Below are 22,225 nucleotides of genomic sequence, written 5' to 3'. Positions count from 1 at the left end.
AAAGACAATCTATTTTATGTTTAATATACTTACTCGGTACGTTAATGGAAATTCTTTCCTTTCTTCTGTTCACAATATTTTGAGTTCGCTGACTTGATTGGGAAAATATAAAATATTTAAGAATTGAAAATTTGACAATTTCGAAGATCATGGTTCCTGTTTAGTCTTTTTAAATATAGAAACCTCAGCTGCAACTGCATTCTATCATACAAAACAACTTCTTTTACCTTTAATCTTGCTAACATATAAGGTGCAGGAATGGCTGTCTAGAAAGCTTGCTTCCCAACCACATGGTTCCAGGTTCAGTCCCACTGCGTGGAACCTTGGGCAAGTGTCTTCAACAATAGCCTCGGGCCGACTAAAGCCTTGTGAGTGGATCTGATACAGAAACTTCATCGGAGGTAAACACTATATTTGTCTCTTCTGAGTTTCCATGAAAGCTTTAAACAAAATGGCTGAACTCACCAGCCGGGAAAATACTTATGATAGAAGATAAACTAAGAATAATCTATACAAGTGAATTGGAAGAATTTTAACTGATACCCCACCTCTCTCTCTCTCACTCACTCACTGTCTCTGTGTGCGTGCGCGCGCGCGTGTGGATGTCTTTATTAAGCAACAGTTATATTTTAGCTGTAGTTACTTTGTTTCTAGAACTTTATTTAGCTATCAATGACTCTATATTCGCTCTTGCCTTTTCTCTTTGGTTTGTTTCTGGTATTGAGTCTTTCTGTCTTCTACCAGTTTTTTTAGATGCAAGACAATACTGACTTTGATAGGATTTGAACACAAGATAGAGAGAAGTATTGTGACCAAATGCTGATGTCTAACCTATCTAACATAGGGAAATGGTTACGCGTTGTGAGAGGACATGGTAGCGTAGGTTACATCGACCCCTGTCATTGACAGGTACTTTATTCTAAGATAAAAAAAAAATCAGTGAATCCCGTTGATATTTGAACTACTCAATAACGCAGAAAAACGTTAACATGCTACAAAATACGTAAAAAATGTAAACGGCTCACTTAAATAACGGAAAATGGGAATACAGAGGAGCATCTGCTAAGAAGATCGATTGGTGCAATTCAGTTGGATTTTTGTTTGGTTCGAAAGAGGGGAAAGTGAAATTAGGTCGGCCCAGTCTGAAATAGAAAGCAAAATTAAAACTAATTACGATCAGATATAATTAAAATTCATTTCCTTTTTATACGATTTCTATATAAAAATAACTATTCAAACCTGTTAATGTAATGTCGCCAATATCAGCCGATTTGTGTCAAGTAAAATAAAATAAAATGACAAATGCTTAATGGCAGTTCTGGATTTTTACGTTGTGAGTTCAAATCAACCGAAGTCAACTTTTTCTTCCTTTCCTTCGGGGTCGATGAAATAAAGTATGAGTTAAGTACTTGGATCGATATAACCAACTATCTTTCTCCCTCTAAAAAACTGCTGGTCTTGTACCAAGATTTGAAACATTTTAATAATAATAATAATAATAATATGAAAACACAGCTTATTTTTCTGAGTATGATGGAAAGTTTCAGCCGTCCACAACCAGCAGACTAAGGTGACACTTGTTTACTGGTCATGCTTCAAAAACTATTATCGTTAGCGCGCTGAATGAAATACTTAGCGGTATTTCGCCCGTCGTTACGTTCTGAGTTCAAATTCTGCCTAGGTTGGCTTTATCTTTCATCCTTCGGATTCGATAAATTAAGTACTAGTTGCATATTGAGGTCGATCTAATCGACTGGCCCCTTCCCCCAAAATTTCGGGCCTTGTGTCTAAAGTAGAAAAGATTAATATTATTGTTGTATTTAGGAATGGTCATTTTGCCAGTTTAGCCTGTAAAAACACACGCACTATATATTTGGTGTTACTTTGCTTCAGTGTTATTTATTTTTTACATTAACCTTAATCTTATTTCGGCCAGAGTTCTTTCGTCACACTCCTGTGACCTCATCACACACACTAACTAAACATAGACACACATAGAGTTATACGCATGCGCAAATGAAGACGCATACAATAGGAATACATGGCTGACCGTTAGTAAGGAGAGACACACAAATAAGAAAGAAGAAAGCAAAGGACCACTGATGAGGTCACAGGAGTGTAGCGAAAGAACTGTGGCCGAAATAAGATTAAGATTAATGTAAAAAATAAATAACACCGAAGCAAAGTAACACCAAATATATAGTGCGTGTGTTTTTACTGGCTAAACTGGCAAAATGACCATTCCTAAATACAATATCTGTTTCAACACATGATTTCAGATCAAAAATCTTGCAAAACAAATATCTTATTATCATTATTATTATTATTATTATTATTATTATTATTATTATTATTATTATTATTAAAACGAGTAAAAGAGTAAAAGAGTATGCCAAGCAAAATGTGTAGTGGCATTTGGTCCGTCTTTAAGTTCTTAGTTGAAATGCTGTCGAGGTTGACTTTGTCTTTCCTCCTTTCGGGATTGGTAAAATAAATACCAGTTGAATACTGGGGTCGATTTATTCGACTTGTCTCCTTACCTGAAAGTGCTGACCTTGTGTGAAAATTTGAAATCGGGATTGGTTTACAGATTTCACTTACCTTGGAAAAACTGTTGAAGTAACTAGACTTTGATCTGGGCCCAACAATTGTTTTATGGATTTACGTCTAAAATATTAACAAGATGGATTCTTGATGTATCATAAGACTGAACAAAATAGATTTTATACATTTTACACTTAGAAAGTAACAACAAAAACAACGGCAAAAAGAGAAAACACTAAATATATTGTGGTTGTTTTGTAGTTTAGACGGAGGTCAACCGTGAAGAACATATTTATTCTCTCCAGCCATTTATTAGTTGTCAGTAAAAGGCGGCGAGATGGCAGAACTGTCAGCACGAAGGACAAAATGCTTAGTGGTATTTCGCCTGTCTTTATGTTCTGAGTTCAAATTTCGCCGAGGTCGACTTTGCCTTTCATCCTTTCGGGGTCAATGAAATAAGTACAAGTTGAGCACTGGGGTCAGTGTAATCGACTTACACCCTTCCTCAAAATTGGTGGCCTTGTGCCAAAGTTTGAAATCCTTAATTATTTGTCAATAAGCCCACTATGACGCCAGTGCCTCATGAGGTACTGTGATTTTATGTATATCGCTAGCGGAGTAGTCGCTGCTATTTCCAGCAGTCAGGTGTCTGCTAGTGACAAAGCCAAGTAAGGCCGAAATTACATGATCTGGTAGTCTCGGTGGCGATGATGGCGTTGACTGTCTCCTGCTAGCGATGTAAACAAGTCCATATAAGAGGTTCTCTCATGTTAACTAAAACAGTATTCTGTGTTCTTACACAACATCCACTTTTAAGTGGGAGTATACATACATACATACATACATACATACATACATACATACATACATACATACATACATACATACGTACGTACGTACATACATACATACATACATACATACACACACACACACACACACACACAAACACACACACATATATATACATACACAGGGTGTCCCAAAATTAAGGCAACCAAAGTTTCGGACTTTAATAATTATCAGTACATGTGATAAGATATGAAAATTATACATCGTTATAAAAGTTTAGTGTGTCTTGTTTTTGTTTCAGACTAAAGAAATTTAGACTTCTTAAAGATAATGGCTATATACCGAAATACAATCATAACCCTTCACAAATGAGGAAAAAGTAATATAGCTATAGCAAAAAAAAAAAAAAGCTAGATTTAATCGAACAACAGTCTGGAAAATTGTGAAGAAATTTCAAGAGACTGGTTCCACCGCTTATCGATGTAAACGTGGCCGAAAAAGAAGTGTACGAACTCCCCAGATTATCAAAAGTACCAGAGAAATGAAATCCCAGTCGTTGCATCATTTAACTGGCTGCCACAGCCAAAATGAGCCAAACATCGATATATCGAGGACTGAAGGAAGATCTCAGGACCCACAGCTACAAGATGATCCGCTGTCATGAGCTCACGCAAGATAATAAGGCCAAGAGACTGGAGAGAAGTCGTCTTATCCTCCATCAGATTGCTGAAGGCACGCTGTCCAACTTGGTGCCCACTGATTAAAAGAAATTTGACATCAAACAGAGAGTAAACCACCAGACTGACCGACTTTGGAGTGCAACTGGTTCAGTCGAGGGTAGACTCGTAAATCGACGTCAAAATCCGCAGTCAGTTAGGGTTTGGACGGCTGTGACAGCCACTGGAAGGTCTCCCCTCGATTTTGTACCATCGGTTTTTAAAATTAACACCCAGAGATACATTAGCGACATTCTCGAAGCTGAACTGCTTCCATGGGCGAATGAGCACTTTCAAGGCACACCATGGGGCCTCGAACAGGACAAGAAACGACCCCACAGCTCCAAAGAGACACAACATTGGATTCAGAAAAAAAAACATTCCGTCGTTCATAGGTAAGGATGTATGGCCCTCAAGAAACCCCGATCTCAACCTACTGGATTTTTCTGTTTGGTCCATTTTGGAGACCATGGTCTTGAGTATTCCTCATGCTTCGATCGACAGTCTGAAGGCAAAACTGCGCCAGGAATGGGCTTCGATTCCACAAGAACAGCTGCGTGCCGCGTGTGAATCATTTGCACCTATATTTCAGGCTGTGATTCGAAACAGAGGTGGTCATATCGAATAAATGCGTTAATGTCATAACTCTGTTTCCTTTACCATTGCATTGCATCGCCCGGACCCGAAATCTAACAATGTCTTGCTTTGGCAAAATTTAAAATAATTGGTTGTTTTAATTTGGGGACATCCTATATATATATATATATATATATATATATATATATACAGAGGTTTACAACTGTATAGGCATCTAGACATCCTCCAACAAATTTCAGATGACCCATCTACACCCAGATATATCTCTGCAAACAATTACTCTTTATTTGACTGCGATGCCCACAGATTGACTCTAATGGAAAACATCATTAAATGTCTTCTCCGAGTGGTGCTATTAAGTTGGTCATGGCCTGGACCAATTCTTGCCTATTCTAAGTATTTAATTATACACATATACTCAAACACACACATATAGATATATATATATATATGAGCATACCTTAACAACTATACATATCAGGCGCAATGGCCCAGTGGTTAGAAAAGCGGATTCGCGGTCGTAGGATCGCAGTTTCGATTCTCAGACCGGGCGTTGTGAGTGTTTATTAAGCGAAAACACATAAAGCTTCACAAGGCTCCGGCAGGGGGTGGTGGCGAACCCTGCTGTACACTTTCACCACAACTTTCTCTCAATCTTTCTTCCAGTTTATATTGTACCTGTATTTCAAAGGGCCAGCCTTATCACACTGTGTCACGCTGAATCTCCCCGAGAACTATGTTATGGGTACACGTGTCTGTAGAGTGCCCAGCCACTTGCACGTTAATTTCACGAGCAGGCTGTTCCGTTGATCGGATCAAATGGAATCCTCGTCGTCGTAACCGACAGAGTGCCACAATACATATACATATGCATATATTTACACTCACACACACACACGTACACATATGTACATATATACAAACAACAGGCGTTATAGGTTCAAATATGTGGCCACTAGAAATACGGAGAACCAGGCATTTGTCTGTTAGAAATCAACGTTGCTATTTTTTACAAAATGAATGAAGTCTTAAATATTTCTGTATAAATGTAAATAAAGTAAATAAAAAATATTATGGTTACCTTTCCTTAAAATAATCTTCTATACGATTCAGATCAGCCATAGAACTACCAAAAGGATTTCTGGATTTGCCTTCCATCATATATTCGCCATATTCTGGGGTCCACACGCTTTGATATTTTTGTTTATAAAGAGAAAATATATTTATATACTAGCAGTATTGCCCGGCTCAACGGGGATTTCAGGGGAGAGTTTCAGGGAGTCGCTGGCGATGTATCGTGATGATCAAAAATCCGGCCTGCTAAATTTGGTTAAAGTGATTCAAACTGCAGACTCAACGCAAAATGGCCACATTTAATTGAAAGCGTTAAAAATGTTATGAAAACAATTGTTCACAAAGTCCAAACAATTAATACAAAAAACCCCTCCAGGCTACATCCCGAAATTTCATTTCTTTGCTGAATTTCTACAATGTTTACGGCGATTCGTTTTTATATCTTGATTTTTTTAATTTTTCATGCAATTTACGTATGCTTGCACGCGTGGTGAACACAGTTCACATCAAACAGCTGACTGAGTAAAGTTCACTATTCAATGCATGGGATAAGGCCTAAACAAACACATTATCGATTTTTGCACGTGTGAGATGAATTTCGGAACAGAAATAGCGCAGTTCAATTTTCATTCGCCTAAACTTTAAGAGACCCATTTTTGGTGGTTCTATGATTTGTTGGATAGGAAGAGATGTGCCGGGAAGTTAAACACACAGACACACACACAGATACACACACAGACACACAAGTTGAGTTTTATATATATAGATTATACTTATCATAGGCGCAGGCGTGGCCGTGCGGTAAGAAACTTGCTTACCAACCACATGGCTCCGGGTTCAGTCCCACTGCGTGATATTTTGGGTAAGTGTCTTCTGTTATAGCCCCGGGTCGACCAAAGCCTTATGAGTGGATTTGGTTGACGGAAACTGAAAGAATCCCGTCGTATATATATATACATATATATATATATATATGTATGTGTGTGTGTACATTTGCTCCCCTTCACTACTTGACAACCTTGGTTGTTTTTACATCCCTGTAACTTAGCGGTTCAGCAAAATAGACCGATAGAATAGGTATTAGGCTTAAAAAAAACAATAAGTCACAGGGTCGATTTGTTCGACTAAGCTCTTCAAGACAGTGCTCCAGCATGGCCGCAGTGAAATGACTGAAACAAGAAACAGATAAAAGATAAAGTAATCCGGAATACGCAACAGCAGCAATGTTTGAATAAAACAGCCATAGCTGTTTTAATCAAACACTGCTTAAATCGTGTATAGCGGATGTCTTTGTCTTTATATATCTTTATATATCTTTATATATCTATATATCGAGCGTAGGCTCGAAACGTCTAAAACTTTTCTATTCTTCTCGAGCGTCAAACTAACACACCTGCTTGTTGTTCCTACACCTGTCTTCGTCTTTTGTTTTCTGTAGATTTGAACTATACACACACACACATATATACGAGCAAAACGCCCCACCCCGTCTGAGTTGTCAAACATTTAAACTAAATTTTCTCAAAACAACTTGTCTGACCGTCCCATAGGCCTTCCCTTTGAGAAACACTGATTTAACCTAAAATTGAGACACCAGCAAAAGAAGAAATAAAGATAGATTTTTTTTCTATTCCAAGAAAAACGATTTTACAAATGCACATTTCCACGGCTCTATTGATCGCATTCTCGTCTGGAATCGATTTTTGTAATTTTTTTCAAGACTTACACACACCATGATACCGTCGGTATCTACATATCAAATTTGAGCGCAATCAGATGGAGAATGCCTGAGATCCTAGAAGACACACACACAGACAGAGACAGAACGGATTTTATGTATGTATGTATATTATATGTATGTATATTATATAAAATATAAATGTATATTATATAAAATCCGTTCTGTCTGTGTGTGTATGTGTCTTCTAGGATCTCGGGCATCCTCCATCTGATTGCGCTCAAATTTGATATGTAGATACTGACGGTATCAGGGCGTGTGTAAGTCTTGAAAAAAATTACAAAAATCGATTCCAGGTGAGAATGCGACCGATAAAGCCGTGAGAATGTGCATTTGTAAAATCGTTTTTCTCGGAATACAAAAAAGTCTATCTATCTCTCTCTCTCTCTCTCTCTCTCTCTCTCTCTCTATATATATATATATATATATATATATATATATATATATATATATATATATATATATATATATATATATATATATATATTATATAAAATCCGTTCTGTCTCTGTCTCTGTGTGTGTCTTCTAGGATCTCAGGCGTCCTCCATCTGATTGCGCTCAAATTTGATATCAGAAGGAAATATAAATTTGCCCCAGCAACGGCCAGTGAAAGAACCAGATGCATTTCAATTTTTTAAGACCGTTTCAATGGCGCATACTCACAACCAGCCACATGATCCGGCAAGAATTTATTGTCTCTGATATAAGAAAGTGTGAGCAAATCATTCACTGATGTTACGAATAGCCGTCTATCTGATTAAAAATACAGTATACGTAATTGAAACGTATTTAATTAAACTAGACACCTACGTATCATACTTAATGTGTAGACACTGTTTATGAGCCTGCTACTGCAGGATTTATCCTGGGATAATATTTCTTATGGATTTACTGTATTTACTGCAGCTCAGGTGACGGCCAAGAGACTGGTGTTAAACCAGCACCTCGAATCCCAACATATGGGTTGCATTGTCAGAGCTAGGATTCGTGCATTGGGTTATGAAGGAATCAAGGCCGCGGGATGGACCCGAGTGATGGAAGCCCAAAGTGACAACGATAGCACAATTCGATCTTTCATGAACCAAGAGGTAAGTTGATAAACGAGCTCGAGATGTGTGAGGTGTCTCAGGAGCACTTCGCTCAGCTTTTCGGCGGGGGCAGTGGACCGGACAGTATGTGGGACCTAACGGACTTCCTCGCCAGGCTGTCGCGCCTATCGGGCAGGACGCGGAGCGTTGTGAAGGGCCGATCACATCTGAGGAGGTAATTGAAGCTATGGCGGACTGCGGCGCGTGTAAGGCACCGGGCCTGGATGGTCTACGCTACGAACTGTATGCCAGACATTTTCGGGCACCTGCTAGCGAATGTCTACATGAACTGGCAGCAGAATTGGTTCATTCCCAGATCTGTGTGCCGGGGAGTGGTGACGCTTGTCAGAAAGGACACGAACAAGGGGATTGCATTGATAATTTTCGGCCCATCACTCTGCTAAACACAGAGTTGAAGATTTTGGCCAAAGTGTTATCGAAATTTTTGGCGCGTGTCGCGGGTGGCTTGATCGAGAAGGTACAGACATTTGCCGTTCCCGGTAGATCCATCCAGGAGAATCTCCATCTTATACGGTACTCTGCAGAGGGATTTAATAACGATTTTGGCAAGGGAGGGACAGTGGTCCATTTAGACCATTCAAAGGCTTTTGATAGGGTCGACCATCATTACCTGGTGTCCGTTCTGGCGCAGTTCGGCCTAGGTCTTGGCTCCCTCAGGTGGACCATTGAAATTTATCACAACATCGACTCGGTAGTTTTGGTGAATGGCTTTTTATCTAAGCCGTTTATCATCAAACGCTCGGTTCGTCAAGGGTGTCCGCTCTACCCGATTTTGTATGTAATGGCTCTTGAGCCATTGCTGCGAAAACTGAGCGACATGCCGAGACAGCCAGATTCTGGAGAATCGATTTCAGCGTACGCGGACGACATCACCATCATCGTAAGTGAAATGGATCACCTACAGAGGGTAGGCAAGGCCATTGAGGAATACGAGACGGTGGCAGGAGCAAAGGTTAATCGTGAAAAGTCAGTCGGCTTGCAGCTCGGCACCTGGAGAGGCAAGTCGATGCCTCCTGACAGCGTCGTGGGACATTGGACGGTGGGTCCGATTAAGTCGCTAGGCGTCTAGTTTGGACCAGGCCTCCAAACAGAAAAGAATTGGGCCGAAGTAGCGAGCAGGGTGGCCCGTATAGCCAAAGACCTGGTCTTGGTGGTGGCTATCCCTGAAAGGGAGGGCGGAGGTGGCCAATGTGTTCATCGCATCAGTCATCACCTACCGCCTAACCGTCGTTCCCAGCTCTGATTCGTGGTTGAGCAAGCTGGAAAGACAGCTCTTACGCTTCTTGTGGAAGGGTTCGAATCCGCTTGTGAGACGCTCTATTTGCTGCTGACAACAGTTAAAGGGTGGGCTAGGGATGCCTTGGCTGATGATGCGCAGGCACGCATTGAGATCCATCTGGATGGTGATCGGGTGTGGTCTCAGCTGGCGAAACAGATGTTTTCCAAGTTCACTTGTTTCGGTGGACCGAATACCTGGTTCTATCGTAGATCGAAGTCGGGTACATGGTTTACGGAGTGTCGTAAGGCTCCCCAGACATTCCATCTCTCGGACAACGTCTGCGGTAGTGGTTCTACCACATTCTTCTATAGAGGGTTGGTAGAGGTGAAAGGTGACGATACCTTGGGGGAAGCCCTAGGTCTCGACGATAATCAGTTGGCCAGTCTGTTCCAACGTACATTCGGGCCGAAGACACTGGATAACAAGCTCGCAAGGCATGGTGGCCCTGGTCCACCGACCTGTCCAAGATGTGGGCGGGACAGGGAAACCGTCCCGCACGCTATTGTTCAGTGTTCGGAGATGTCAGATGTGTGGGTTTATGCCGAACAACTGTTGTCAAGTACAGGAAGAATACAGCTATCGACTGAGTAAATAATAAAAATTGACCCACCAGATTTCATATCGAAAGAAGGTAAGAATTGCTTTCTCATCGTAGTAGCAATTGCAAGAGAGGTGATTTGGAAGACGCGAATGAAAGGGTTAATAACAGGCATTTTTATATCTGGCCCTGGCTTTTTGAATTTCTTCACCTTCCACCTAAGATCGACGGAAGAATGTCGCACGAATGTTGCGTATGGATGGAACCGCATGAATACAACGCAGGAAGAACCCAAAGCATCAGTGGTGAGACAGTGCTCGTGGGGTCCGAGCATATCCCGCCTCCCCATTCCATTCTGTATTGTCTTGTATATGTTATCATTCGAACTATTCATATTTATGTAAAATTTTTGAATTCATCTTTTTGTTAACTAATTCGTGAAATCTGACCCCATATCAGATTGTAATGTCCCCTCTTTGTTGTCCCCTTATGAGAAATAAAAAATTTGTGAAATTCTTAGCGGTATTTCGTCTGTCTTTACGCTCTGAGTTCAAATTCCTCCGAGGTCGACTTTGCCTTTGAACCTTTTGGGGTCGATAAATTAAGTACCAGTTGCGTACTGGGGTCGATCTAATCAACTGGCCCCTCCCCCAAAATTTCGGGCCTTGTGCCTAGAGTAGAAAAAAATTTACTAATTCGAAGTTAAAGATCATATTTTGTACAATTTCAAATTTTTATGTTAAGAACTCAGTTTAACAATTATCGAGACATCGTAATCCACATACGAGTCTCTTTTCGTTTCAAAATGCTTTAGACTGTACAACAAATAGGGATTCCAATATTTTTGAGCAACAATTCTAGTCCCATACTTTTTAAGGTTTATTATGACATTGTGTAACCCTCTTGAGCGTGCACATTTTTCAGTTTTAGTTAAACATTATAAACCAGTTGAGAAACAGGCGCTTGTGATGGGAACCAAACTACACATCTACCTCTTGCCTCCATCCTCTCTTTCTCTTCTCTCCTTCTCTCTCCAAATTGTTACTTATAATAATTTTAATTATCACCAAAGATTATTCCAAATTTGATCCACAGAATTAAACTCACCTTGATTCTGATCCCTTTACTTCCGGAGATTCAAGTAGGGATGTAGCATTCAACAGTAACTGGACAACTCGTTTTTCATGGTCAAATCGTATTAACGAATATTCAATCTAAAAAAGAAATCAGACCAGTTATTTCTTAATATCAATTAAATCAGACACATTTGGCCTTGTAACTCGGATATGGACAATTATATCTAAAAACCCAATTTGTTAGGTCAGAGCAAGTGGATAAACAAGTCCCACAGGAAATAACTTCATTAATGATAAAAAAAGGAAAGAATACGAAGTGTTAGTAAAGTCTGTGTGCAGAGATGTATGGAAAAAAGACTACCTCACATGGTGGGTATGATATTGTTGATGGTCTCTCGAGTCCGAGAAAGACGATTCTGCATCTTCTTAAAGAACAAATCATTCATTTATATTGACGAACAGTTTGTGCAGGACATTAGCTCACTTCCTCCATCAAATCGACATTACCTGTACAGGTGCACGATGTGCCACAAGTCAAATGGTGAAGTAATCACTCTGCAATCATTTCAACATCTCGCGCGTGGTACAAGGCTTTGGTCGGCCCAGGGCAGCAGTAGAAAACAGTTGCCAAAGGTGGCGCGCAGTGGGACTAAACCGAAAATCGCACTGTTGAGAAGCAAGATTCTCGGCCTCACAGCCCCACCTGCATCTATACATAACCCCCCTCTTTCTCTCTCTCTCTCTCTCTCTCTCTCTCTCTATATATATATATATATATATATATATTATATATATATATATTATATATATATATATTATATATATATAATATATATATATATAATATATATATATATATATATATATATATATATATATATATATATGGATGGTTAGATAGATAGATAGATAGATAGATTGATAGATAGATAGATAGATAGATAGATAGATAGATAGATAGATAGATAGATAGATAGATAGATAGATAGATAGATAGATAGATGAGATCCAGAGTAGTGCTCAAAAGATTCAAACTTAGACTCCGATCATTTACAGGGGATCATTGAGGCAATTATGCGGATCCAGGGTTGCCAATTAAGCATATTTTATGCTAGATCTAGCATTTTTTTCAGCATTTAGCAGAAAAGTTTTGAATCTCGCATTTAGCAGAGAAAATAGTAGATTTAAAACTTTATTTAGCATTTTTTCTTAGCATTTTTTTTTTAGCATTTTTCTCTGATTATGACATTTCCACAATAGCTACCCTTTTTTCTTCTTTTTCCTCCTATTCTACTTTCGTTACAGCCAAAGTTTAGTACTCTCGGCTATTGTTGAATTTTTCTTTCCCTTTCTGGAAACTTCAAATGAAAGTGTATCAAAAGGAAGTTTATCAAGTTATTAAACTATTCCAGCCCCACCTCATCGGCTTGGATACAGAGTGGTGCTGATGGGGGAGAAGATAATGCATGTCAGCACCTGAACAATGTAAATGCGTTGCAAAGAATTCGTCCTAACAATGCTTTATTCTGTAATGATGAGTTTTTATCACAACAGGTTGACTGATTTACTTTCAGTTTGACTGTTTTAAAATAGGCCTGTGTTTTTTCATGCTTATTTTGGATTATATATATTGTATAGAAGTATGGGGGTGGAGGGGTCTCCCCCTTTATATTTCTACTTACAATTTTTTTTTTTTTTAGTATTGTGGTTTTACTAATAGATATTAAATGTAAGATTGGAAGCGAAATATGATGTTCCCAGGTTTATATCAGAACACAGTTTTAGAATTCCTGCAGATTTTACTTTTCCATTTATAAGTTGGCCACCCTGCATCCTGAATCAGAATTCCTCACCTCAAGAATTTGTAAGCAGCAAACACAAGAATTCTTAATGGCGAATGAAAGAATTGTTAGCAGCAAACTGATAAGTTGCGTTTCAATTTTATATTTTTATTAATAATTCAATTTATTTTCTTGCTTCCCACTACATTATAATGAGCAAAGAAAAAACAAAGTTTTACCAGCAAAAATTCCGAAAGGAATGGCTTAAGAAGTCAGCATTTACTAAATGGTTGTGTGAAGTACCTAGTGACCACTCTAAAGCACATTGCAGATATTGTAGATGTAATATGTTGGTAAAATATTCTCTTTTCGTAAGCGAATAAACATAAGGCATCAACTCCACAACAAATGGTTTCTCTTACCAATTTTTTTTTAAAACCAAAAATGATAAGACATCTATGCTTGAAGCAAAGTTAGCAATGTTTATGTGTTGCCATTCATCATTTAATAGCTGTAATCACTTAATAGAATTACGTAAGAATCATAGGTTTGAGAGTGATATTATACCCAAAGTGAAGTTGCATCGTAGAAAATGTGCAAATATTGTGAGAAATGTTCTAACTCCATATTTTGATTCTTGATATAGGAGATAGAAACTTTAGCCTATTATTAGATGAATCCAATGATATATCGATAAACAAGTTGTTAGGAATTGTTATCATATATTATAGTGACACTCGCAAAAAAGTGGTACTTACATATCTCAGTATAGTATCTTTAGAAACGTAATGCAGATGGCATTGTAGATGCCTTAAAAATTGAATTAGTGAAAAAGAAATTAGATATATAAAATTTACTGGCTATAGGAACCAACAATGCTAGAGTAATGATAGGAGTCAACAATGGTGTTTTCCAGAAATTAAAAGAAGTTCCATCATTACTTCTATTTAGATGTGTATGTCTTTCTTTACAGTTAGCAGCATCCCACATTTGTGCTGAATGCTCGACCATAAATTTAGAATTTTTATTATTCGAAACCTATAAACGGTCCTCTCATTCTTCAACAAGACAAAGTACCTACGAACAACTTTACTTTGCTATCAATGATGAAGAACCTTTGAAGATCGTGAATTCTTGTACAACTAGGTAGCTGTCAATAGAACCAGCGGTAAATAGAATTTTAAGCCAATGGTTTGAATTGCAAACTCACTTCCAAACTACGACTACAAAAGAAAAATGGTTTACAACACAAACGTTACATGAAAGGTTTTGTGATTCTAGGAAGGAACTTTACCTTTTATTTTTGCATCCAACTTTAAAATATATTCAGCAAGTGAAAAACTGTTTGAATCAAACACTGTCAACAAAACAAGATTACTTGAAGATCTTTCAAATTTGATCAAATCTGTTGCTAATATGATAGTGTTTCTAACATGTAGAATCGATCCTCTTGATCTGGATGCTTCTATTGAAAGATTTCTGGATTCTGAACCGAATTTAGGCCACAGGTTCGAGAGAAAGATAGCAGAAATGATTATCAAGAAGACTGTAACAGCCACCGAAGAAAATAATATTCGCAAAAGGATACAACGATGTTTACCCCGCCTTTATAAAGAGCTCAAGCACCGTTTACCAGGAAATATTAATATACTGAGGAATATCAAATGTTTTTCAGTAGAGAATATCTTGCAGCATTTCAAAGAGCCAATTTTACCTGTCTTAAAATCAATGCATTTAAATGAAGAAAAAATGTCTTCAATTGAAAATTAGTTTAATAGCAGTCATTTAGTTAACTGGACAAATACGTCTAATACTGAGGTATTCTGGCTGGAAGTCTTGGAATATAAAGATGCTATAGGAGGAAATCCTTTTAGAGACGTTGCAAATTTTGCCATTAATCTAGTGACATTGCCAAACTCAAATGCAGAAGTTGAACGGTTGTTGAGTAGTACGGGTGTAGTCAAATCAAAATTGAGAAACAAAATGCCTCTTCCTATGCTTAGATCGATACTGTCTGTAAAATATATCCTGAAAAGATATGGCAGATGTTGCCAAAAGCGTCGATAATCCAAAACACGTAACAAGATTGTGACCTTGAATGTATACAGAAGTCAAAGACCTCGGCACTGCAGCTGAAAATGATCAAATCAGTGAAATTGAAGAAATTATTTCTCAATGCTGAATATAATTAAAGAAAGTAAATAAAAATGTAAATAAAGATTAATATTTTTAATATAATTAGTCTTTAGTATTTTTTGTCATATTTTAAAGCATTTTTTTGGTATTTTTTCTTCGGGAATTTAGCATAAAATTCTGATCTTAAGTTGGCAACACTGAATTAGACATATCAAACAGAAAAAATGTATATATGTATAGATGCAAAACGAGAGAAAGCAAAAGGTGGAGGCTTTCAGCTGATGAATTTTTATGTATTTATACATGTTTTGCAAACAACACTTATTTATACATAAATATTAATATTATAAATATGAATATAAATAATATAAATATTTATATATCTATATATTAATATAAATATATTAATATTAATATAAATATAAATATTATTATAAATATTTATATATTTATGCATAACGTCCTTACCCGAAAGTTTCCACAATTTGCCGTCTTTTCTTTATATGTGTACATATAGACATATTTTAATATAAACAATACATTTACTGGAGAGACACAAATGACAATCCATTAATTTATTTATAATATAACACAATATACTATGAATATGATATAGTATAAGCAATTATTTCTCTGTTGTGTCTGGGGAGGCATTATTTCTCTATTTAATGTATTGTTTGTAATTTGCATTCTATCCATATTTATGTGGTATTCAACCGACGTACCAGGGAATTGGATGTTTTACAAACACCTTTGAAGGAATTGTTTCCTTTGTATGTTACCTTACCTCTCTCTCTCTCTCTCCTCTCTCTCTCTCTCTATATATATATATATATATATATATTCTTGTGTATACATTTTGTTTCATATTTATATTTACATTTTTATATTTTTATAATTATACTTTATAATCTCTGACGAGGCCTTGAGATATATATATATAAATAACTCATTTTTAACTGCATATTACCTCAATACATCTGACTAATATAGGCAGAATGAGATACCTTTATCTACAGGCTGAAACAGCTGTAAGATCCATTTTATGTATATTATTTTTATGGTATTATCTTACTTATTGATGTATACTGTTTTATTTTGTTGGATTTAGATGTTCCTATTTATGTAGTTAATAAATAATATGAATTGGTAATATCTGTAAGTCGATGATTAAAATGAATCTGTTCCTCCATTTTCTTATTTGTTTATATATATATATATATAATTAATCAATTTAGGGTAGCAAAAAATTCAATAGAAATTTATCGCTACCAGCGGTCTAGTGGGAAAGAGAAAATAGTCAAAGACTATATATATAAATTCAACAACAATTAAGGAATGGCCTTAATAGGCCATTCGGCCCACTAGAAGAAGCAGCCAGGACTCAAACCGCTAAGTAGTAGTAATTCAGAAATTAAATGAAAATTTAAAAACATTTACCCTAATTCATCTTTAGACGATGCATCGTTTCGGTGTTTTTAATGGCAAACCAGCTAGTGGGCCGAATGGCCTATTAAGGCCATTCCTTAATTGTTGTTGAATTATATATATATATATATATATATATATATATATATATATAATATATATATATATATATATATATATATATATATATATATATATATATATTAATTTCGGCATCCGTCCGTCTCGAAAGACGATGGTGTAGCTCAGAAAAGGTGGTGGGTTTATCTGCACTTCCTGGTGTGGCTGTGCAGACCAATCATCGAGTGGTAGTCTCTACCACATCTGGTGCAAGTGAAAGGGGGATCAGAGCTGTGGTTGCTGTTCCTTTCGCCTGGTTCTCTTTAGTTTGGCAGTTGTGGTCCTCAGGTTCTCTGCTCTCATGGCACCGTGCTTGACACTGTGTCGCCAGGCGCTTCTGTCGGCAGCAGCGGATTCCCAAGTTTGGGTGTTGATCTGGCATAGCTTTAGGTCCCTCTTGCAGATATCCTTGAGGCGCAGTTTGGGGCGTCCCATTGTTCTGGAGCATTCCGTTAGCTCTCCGTACAGTAGGTCCTTTGGAATCCGTCCTGCATCCATTCCGCTGACATGACCTAGCCACCGAAGACGCCTCTCACAGAGTGATGTTTGCATGCTGTACATGTTGGCACGGTCCAAAACCTCTGTGTTAGTGATCCTGTCCTGCCATTTGATATGGAGAATGCGCCGCAGGTACCTTAGGTGGAAGCTATTGAGTTGTTTCTCGTGTCGGGCGTAGGTGGTCCATGTCTCGCTTCTGTACAGCAGTATGCTCAGTACGCATGCTCGGTAAACTCTCAGTTTGATATTCTCAGTGAGACTGGTGTTGATCAATACCCGTTTGTTAAGCTTGGCCATTACCGCTGTTGCCTTGCCGATTCTGCTCGTAACCTCTGTGTTGATGGACACAGAGTTGGATATAGTCGACCCGAGATAGGTGAAGTTGTCGACCACTGCTGGGTTGTAGCCATCTATGCAGATTGATGGGTTATGCTCTGCGCCCTGCACCATGACGTCTGTCTTCTTCAGGCTGATATTTAGACCAAATTCTTTGCAGGCGTGTTACATACAGCTCACAAGTTCTTGGAGCCCAGCTTCTGTGTGTGACATCAGTGCTGCGTCATCTGCGAAGAGCATCTCCCGAATGAGCACCTTAGCGACTTTGGTTTTGGCTCGTAGACGGGGGATGTTGAAAAGCTTGCCGTCGCACCTGGTGTGGATGTAGTCTCCCTCCTAGCTGGTCTTAAATACAAACTGTAGGAGCAGCGAGAAGAATATTCCGAAGAGTGTTGGTGCGAGAACACAACCTTGTTTCACTCCGCTGCTGACTGGGAAGGCTTCCGATGTCGCGCCGTTGTAGCAGACAGTGCTGTGCATGTCGTGGAATGAGGTTATCACTTTGAGCAGGTGCGGTGGGCATCCTATCTTCTGTAGAAGTGTAAAGAGTCCATTCCTGCTGACGAGATCGAATGTCCTGGTGAGGTCAATGAATGCTATATAGAGAGGTATCTGTTGTTCTAGGCACTTCTCTTGCAGTTGTCGTAGTGGGACTATCATGTCCACTGTGGATCATCCTGCTCTGAAACCACACTGTGACTCTGGGTAAACACGGTTTGCCAAGGTCTGTAGGGGCGCTAGTGTGACTCGTGCGAAGGATTTACCGACTACACTGAGTAGAGAGATACCCCTGCAGTTGTTGCAGTCGCTGTAATTACCTTTCTTTTTGTACAGGGTGACGATTTTAGCGTCTCTCACGTCTTGCGGTTTGTGACCATGTTCCCCGCAGAGCCAGAGTAGATCATGCAGGGGGTGTAGCAGTGCAGGTTTCCCACATTTGAGGATTTCTGATGGGATGTCATCGTTCCCGGGAGCCTTGCCACAGGCTAGTGTGTCGATTGCCTTGCTGAGCTCTTCCAGTGTGGGTGGAGAGTCTAGTTCGTTCATAACCGGTAGGACCGGGATAGCGTTGAGGGCCGAGTCTGTGACGATGTTCTGTGTAGCATACAGTTCAGGGTAGGGCTCAGTCCAGCACTGCATTTGTTTCTCCTGATCTTGGATTATTACTCCCTCTTTGGTCTTGAAAGGAGCCGTCTTGGTAGGAGCTGGGCCTGTTGCCTTCTTTAAGCCCTCGTACATCTCACGCACATTCCCTGAGTCTGCTGAACTCTGTATGCTGTTGCAGAGGTTCAACCAGTAAGTGTTGGCGCAGCGCCGGGCTGTCTGCTGAGATGTGCCCCCTGGCGTCCCTGAGGTTCTGGAGGTTACTGTGGCATGGGTTGTGTTTGTAGGCCAGATGTGCTTTCCTTTTGGCTTCTGTGGTTGGTTCTATCTCATCCCAATGTGCTTCAAACCAGTCAGCATTTTTTTCTTTCTTTCTTCCCATAGGCGTTGAAAGCGGAGCTGCACATGTTGTCGCGAAGATAGTGCCACTTTTTGTCGATGCAGTCATTAGATGGTGCTTTAGTGAGTGACTCTTCCACGTTGGCGATGAATTGTGACGTTTTCTCGATGTTACTGGTGTTGCAGGTATTGATGCGCGGACAGCATTTTTCCTTGGAGTGGTGCATTTTCTTCAGTCTCATGCGGACTTTGCTGGCGACTAAGGCGTGGTCTGTATCACAGTCTGCGCTGTGGTGACTGCGAGTAAGGAGAACGCTGGCTATGTCTGCACGCCTTGTGATGACCAGGTCGAGTTGGTGCCAGTGACCGGATCGCGGGTGTCTCCTGGAAACTTGGTGGATTTCTTTGTAATCGAAGAAAGTGTTGGTAATGCAGAGTCCATGGAGGCAGCAAAGCTCCAGTAGCCTTTGGCTATTCTCGTTTACTTTCCCTCTACCGAATTTACCCAGGCATGTGGGCCAGGAGCTGTTGCTTGCTCCCACTCTCGCATTGAAGTCACCGAGAAGATATAGGAGTTCTGACCTAGGTATCATGGATAGTTCGTTGTCCAGAGCTTGATAGAATTGGTCTTTGGTCTCGGGAGATGAAGATAGTGTTGGCGCATAGGCAGTGATGATGTTTGCAGGACCTGTGGATGTTGATATTCTGAGGACAAGGATTCTCTCAGATCCAGTCTTTGGTGGCTGAATGTAATTGATGAGGTTGTTTTTAACAGCTAAGCCAACGCCATGAGTCCTTGATTCGTCTGAGGCCTTTCCCTGCCAGAAGAAGGTGTAGTTTTCCTCTTTGATTGAGCCGCTCTCAGCAAGGCGGGTTTCCTGTAGGCAGGCAATGTCCACATTCAGGCGATTTAGTTCATGGTTAATCACAGCGGTCTTCCTTGCATCGTCAATCAATTGTAGGTCTGATGTAAGCCCCGTGCACATGGTTCTAACATTCCAGCTAGCGAACCGAAAAGCTGGAGGTTTTGTTCTGTTGTGTGTGGTTTTCTTTTTGCCTGGTGCGAGGTTTTTTGGCTAACTTTTCGAGATGGTTCTCTAATCTCCACGCACCCAGTGGAGCAGGTGAGCCATGGCGGGACTGCATCTTATTGGCTGGAGGCTGCCCAGCTTGAGGCGGGCGGTAGCTGTCCATTGAGGCTCGATGGCCTCTCCCACCGACAGAGGTGACCCCTGGCCATCGTTTCCTCCGCCAATCGGATTGAGCTTATCACCGGTAACTGTCCCTTCCCGTGTTGTGTCAGAATCTTACGATACTGCTGGAGTGTCCTCTCCAGTCCTCTTCTGTTGAGCTACAAGGCCTGGGCAGGTTTGTATGAGGGATCAGCTATTTCCCATGCAGTTTGACCCCCGCCCTCTCCACGTAGCTGGTAGCTCCAAGGGAACGACGAGTCGATACAGCTTGGTACCAGATGCGTCGCAGGAGTTGCCGGTGATGACGTGTTGAGTCAGGCCGCCTTAGGGACTCCAGCTCCGGATTTTCTGTCGGGGTTTACTCCCTTAGCCTTCCCCAGGAGGAGGTCTTGATATACACAATATGCATAAAATATATGATGTGAAGTATATAAGAATTTATATAATGATCAAGCTATAAAAATATACAATATATAAAAATTAGTGAGAAAAAGATCGAAGACAGAATGTTATATATTTTAATTGCTGTGAGAAGTGGAATGCCTAATGTTTTGTAGTTTTCGGGGCTAAAATCATCTACGTCTTCAAAAATGTGTAACTTCTTTATTGCGGGCACACCATTGAATTTCCGGAGTCTTTCGTTCCAAAGCCTTTCCGGAATAGTGAGTTTTCCGAACCGGGGGTGGGCACCTTAGTCGACATACACTAAATCAAATATTGAATTTACTTAAATAATTAAATGAAATAAAGGTATCTGTACATTAAAATAAATCGGTGGTTCGCAACCATTTATTTCCTACGAACCCTATATTCCTCGGGTAGACCCTCTTAGCTATTTGATGTTTGAAAAATCCTATTATATTTTTATGATCATATATTATCAGGAATTGTATTTAAAAAATTAAACTATTTTGTTTATTATAGAAGTATAACGAATATATGGCGCCTGAGCTTTAACAACAAAATGTTATATGTCCCCCACCACCAAGGGTCATATGGACCCTCTGTTGAGAACCACTCGTATAAATGATACAAGTTTATTACTACTGTACTGTTATTAAGTTATTAGTCTGTGCAAGGTCCCAGTAAGCTCGTCTGGCGGCCGCGGCCATTTGAAGTTCCTGCTCGTAAATTGGTGTTGATTATAAGATGTTCTGGACGATCGGTATCTGGAAACTTGGTGTTTTACCCGTATTCATTTCTTCAAAAGTGAATTATCGTGCTTTTCACCGTCAGAAACTCTCAAGAGATCTGAAAGCAGAAGGTCTTCAGAGAAGAAACACCCACCCTTGAAAGTGTTTCGTCTCTTCCTATACTCTAAAAGGGTCGGACCGGGCCGAGCTCGGTCGCATCCAGGTCATGACTCCTCGGTGTCCATCTGCCGACACTTTTTAGCCTCTTGGATATCGGAGACTTATGCATTTAAACCGCTTGGAGATTTCATCTAGTTGGTACTCCTCCCCGTTGATTCAGTTTTCAAATTTATACTTGAAGAAGAAATGAAGTTGGTTGTCATGGTTGCGGTGAAACGTCAGCGCTATCGCAATGGCTCATTCAAAGTTACTTCTCTTGGCATTAAAATACAAAAATATTGCCTTCAACCGGAATAGAGGGTTTTGTTACTCCTCGACGAGATCCAGCTGGAAAACGTCTCCACTGTCTCTGATATTGCCTTTAGGGCTTTGATCCTATTCTTCCCACAGACTGAGAGTTGTTTCATCTGATCGTAAGCAGATTTACCCACAAAACCTACGGCCTCGACCTTTTTAGCGAAAACCTTTACCCGGAAGTTTGCTTCCGTCAAGCTGTTGGCCAGATTGGCGCA

The 22,225-nt window shown here is 39.6% G+C and overlaps 1 protein-coding gene across 1 annotated transcript in view; it reads right to left on the bottom strand.

Annotated features, from left to right (window-relative positions):
* Positions 1-22,225, bottom strand: part of LOC115225693 (glutamate--cysteine ligase catalytic subunit-like) — a 58,832-nt gene that overhangs the window by 34,844 nt on the left and 1,763 nt on the right. Inside the window, exons 3-7 of the mRNA XM_036514619.1 lie at positions 11,497-11,603; positions 5,731-5,838; positions 2,602-2,667; positions 1,026-1,142; positions 34-92 (exon numbers count right to left, since the gene is read on the bottom strand). Coding sequence (XP_036370512.1) covers positions 34-92; positions 1,026-1,142; positions 2,602-2,667; positions 5,731-5,838; positions 11,497-11,603 — 457 coding nt within the window. The remainder of the gene's footprint in view (positions 1-33; positions 93-1,025; positions 1,143-2,601; positions 2,668-5,730; positions 5,839-11,496; positions 11,604-22,225) is intronic.

The sequence above is a fragment of the Octopus sinensis genome, linkage group LG28 (assembly GCF_006345805.1).
Source record: "Octopus sinensis linkage group LG28, ASM634580v1, whole genome shotgun sequence".
NCBI classification, from domain to species: domain Eukaryota; kingdom Metazoa; phylum Mollusca; class Cephalopoda; order Octopoda; family Octopodidae; genus Octopus; species Octopus sinensis.
This window is presented reverse-complemented; position numbering and strand designations above follow the sequence as displayed.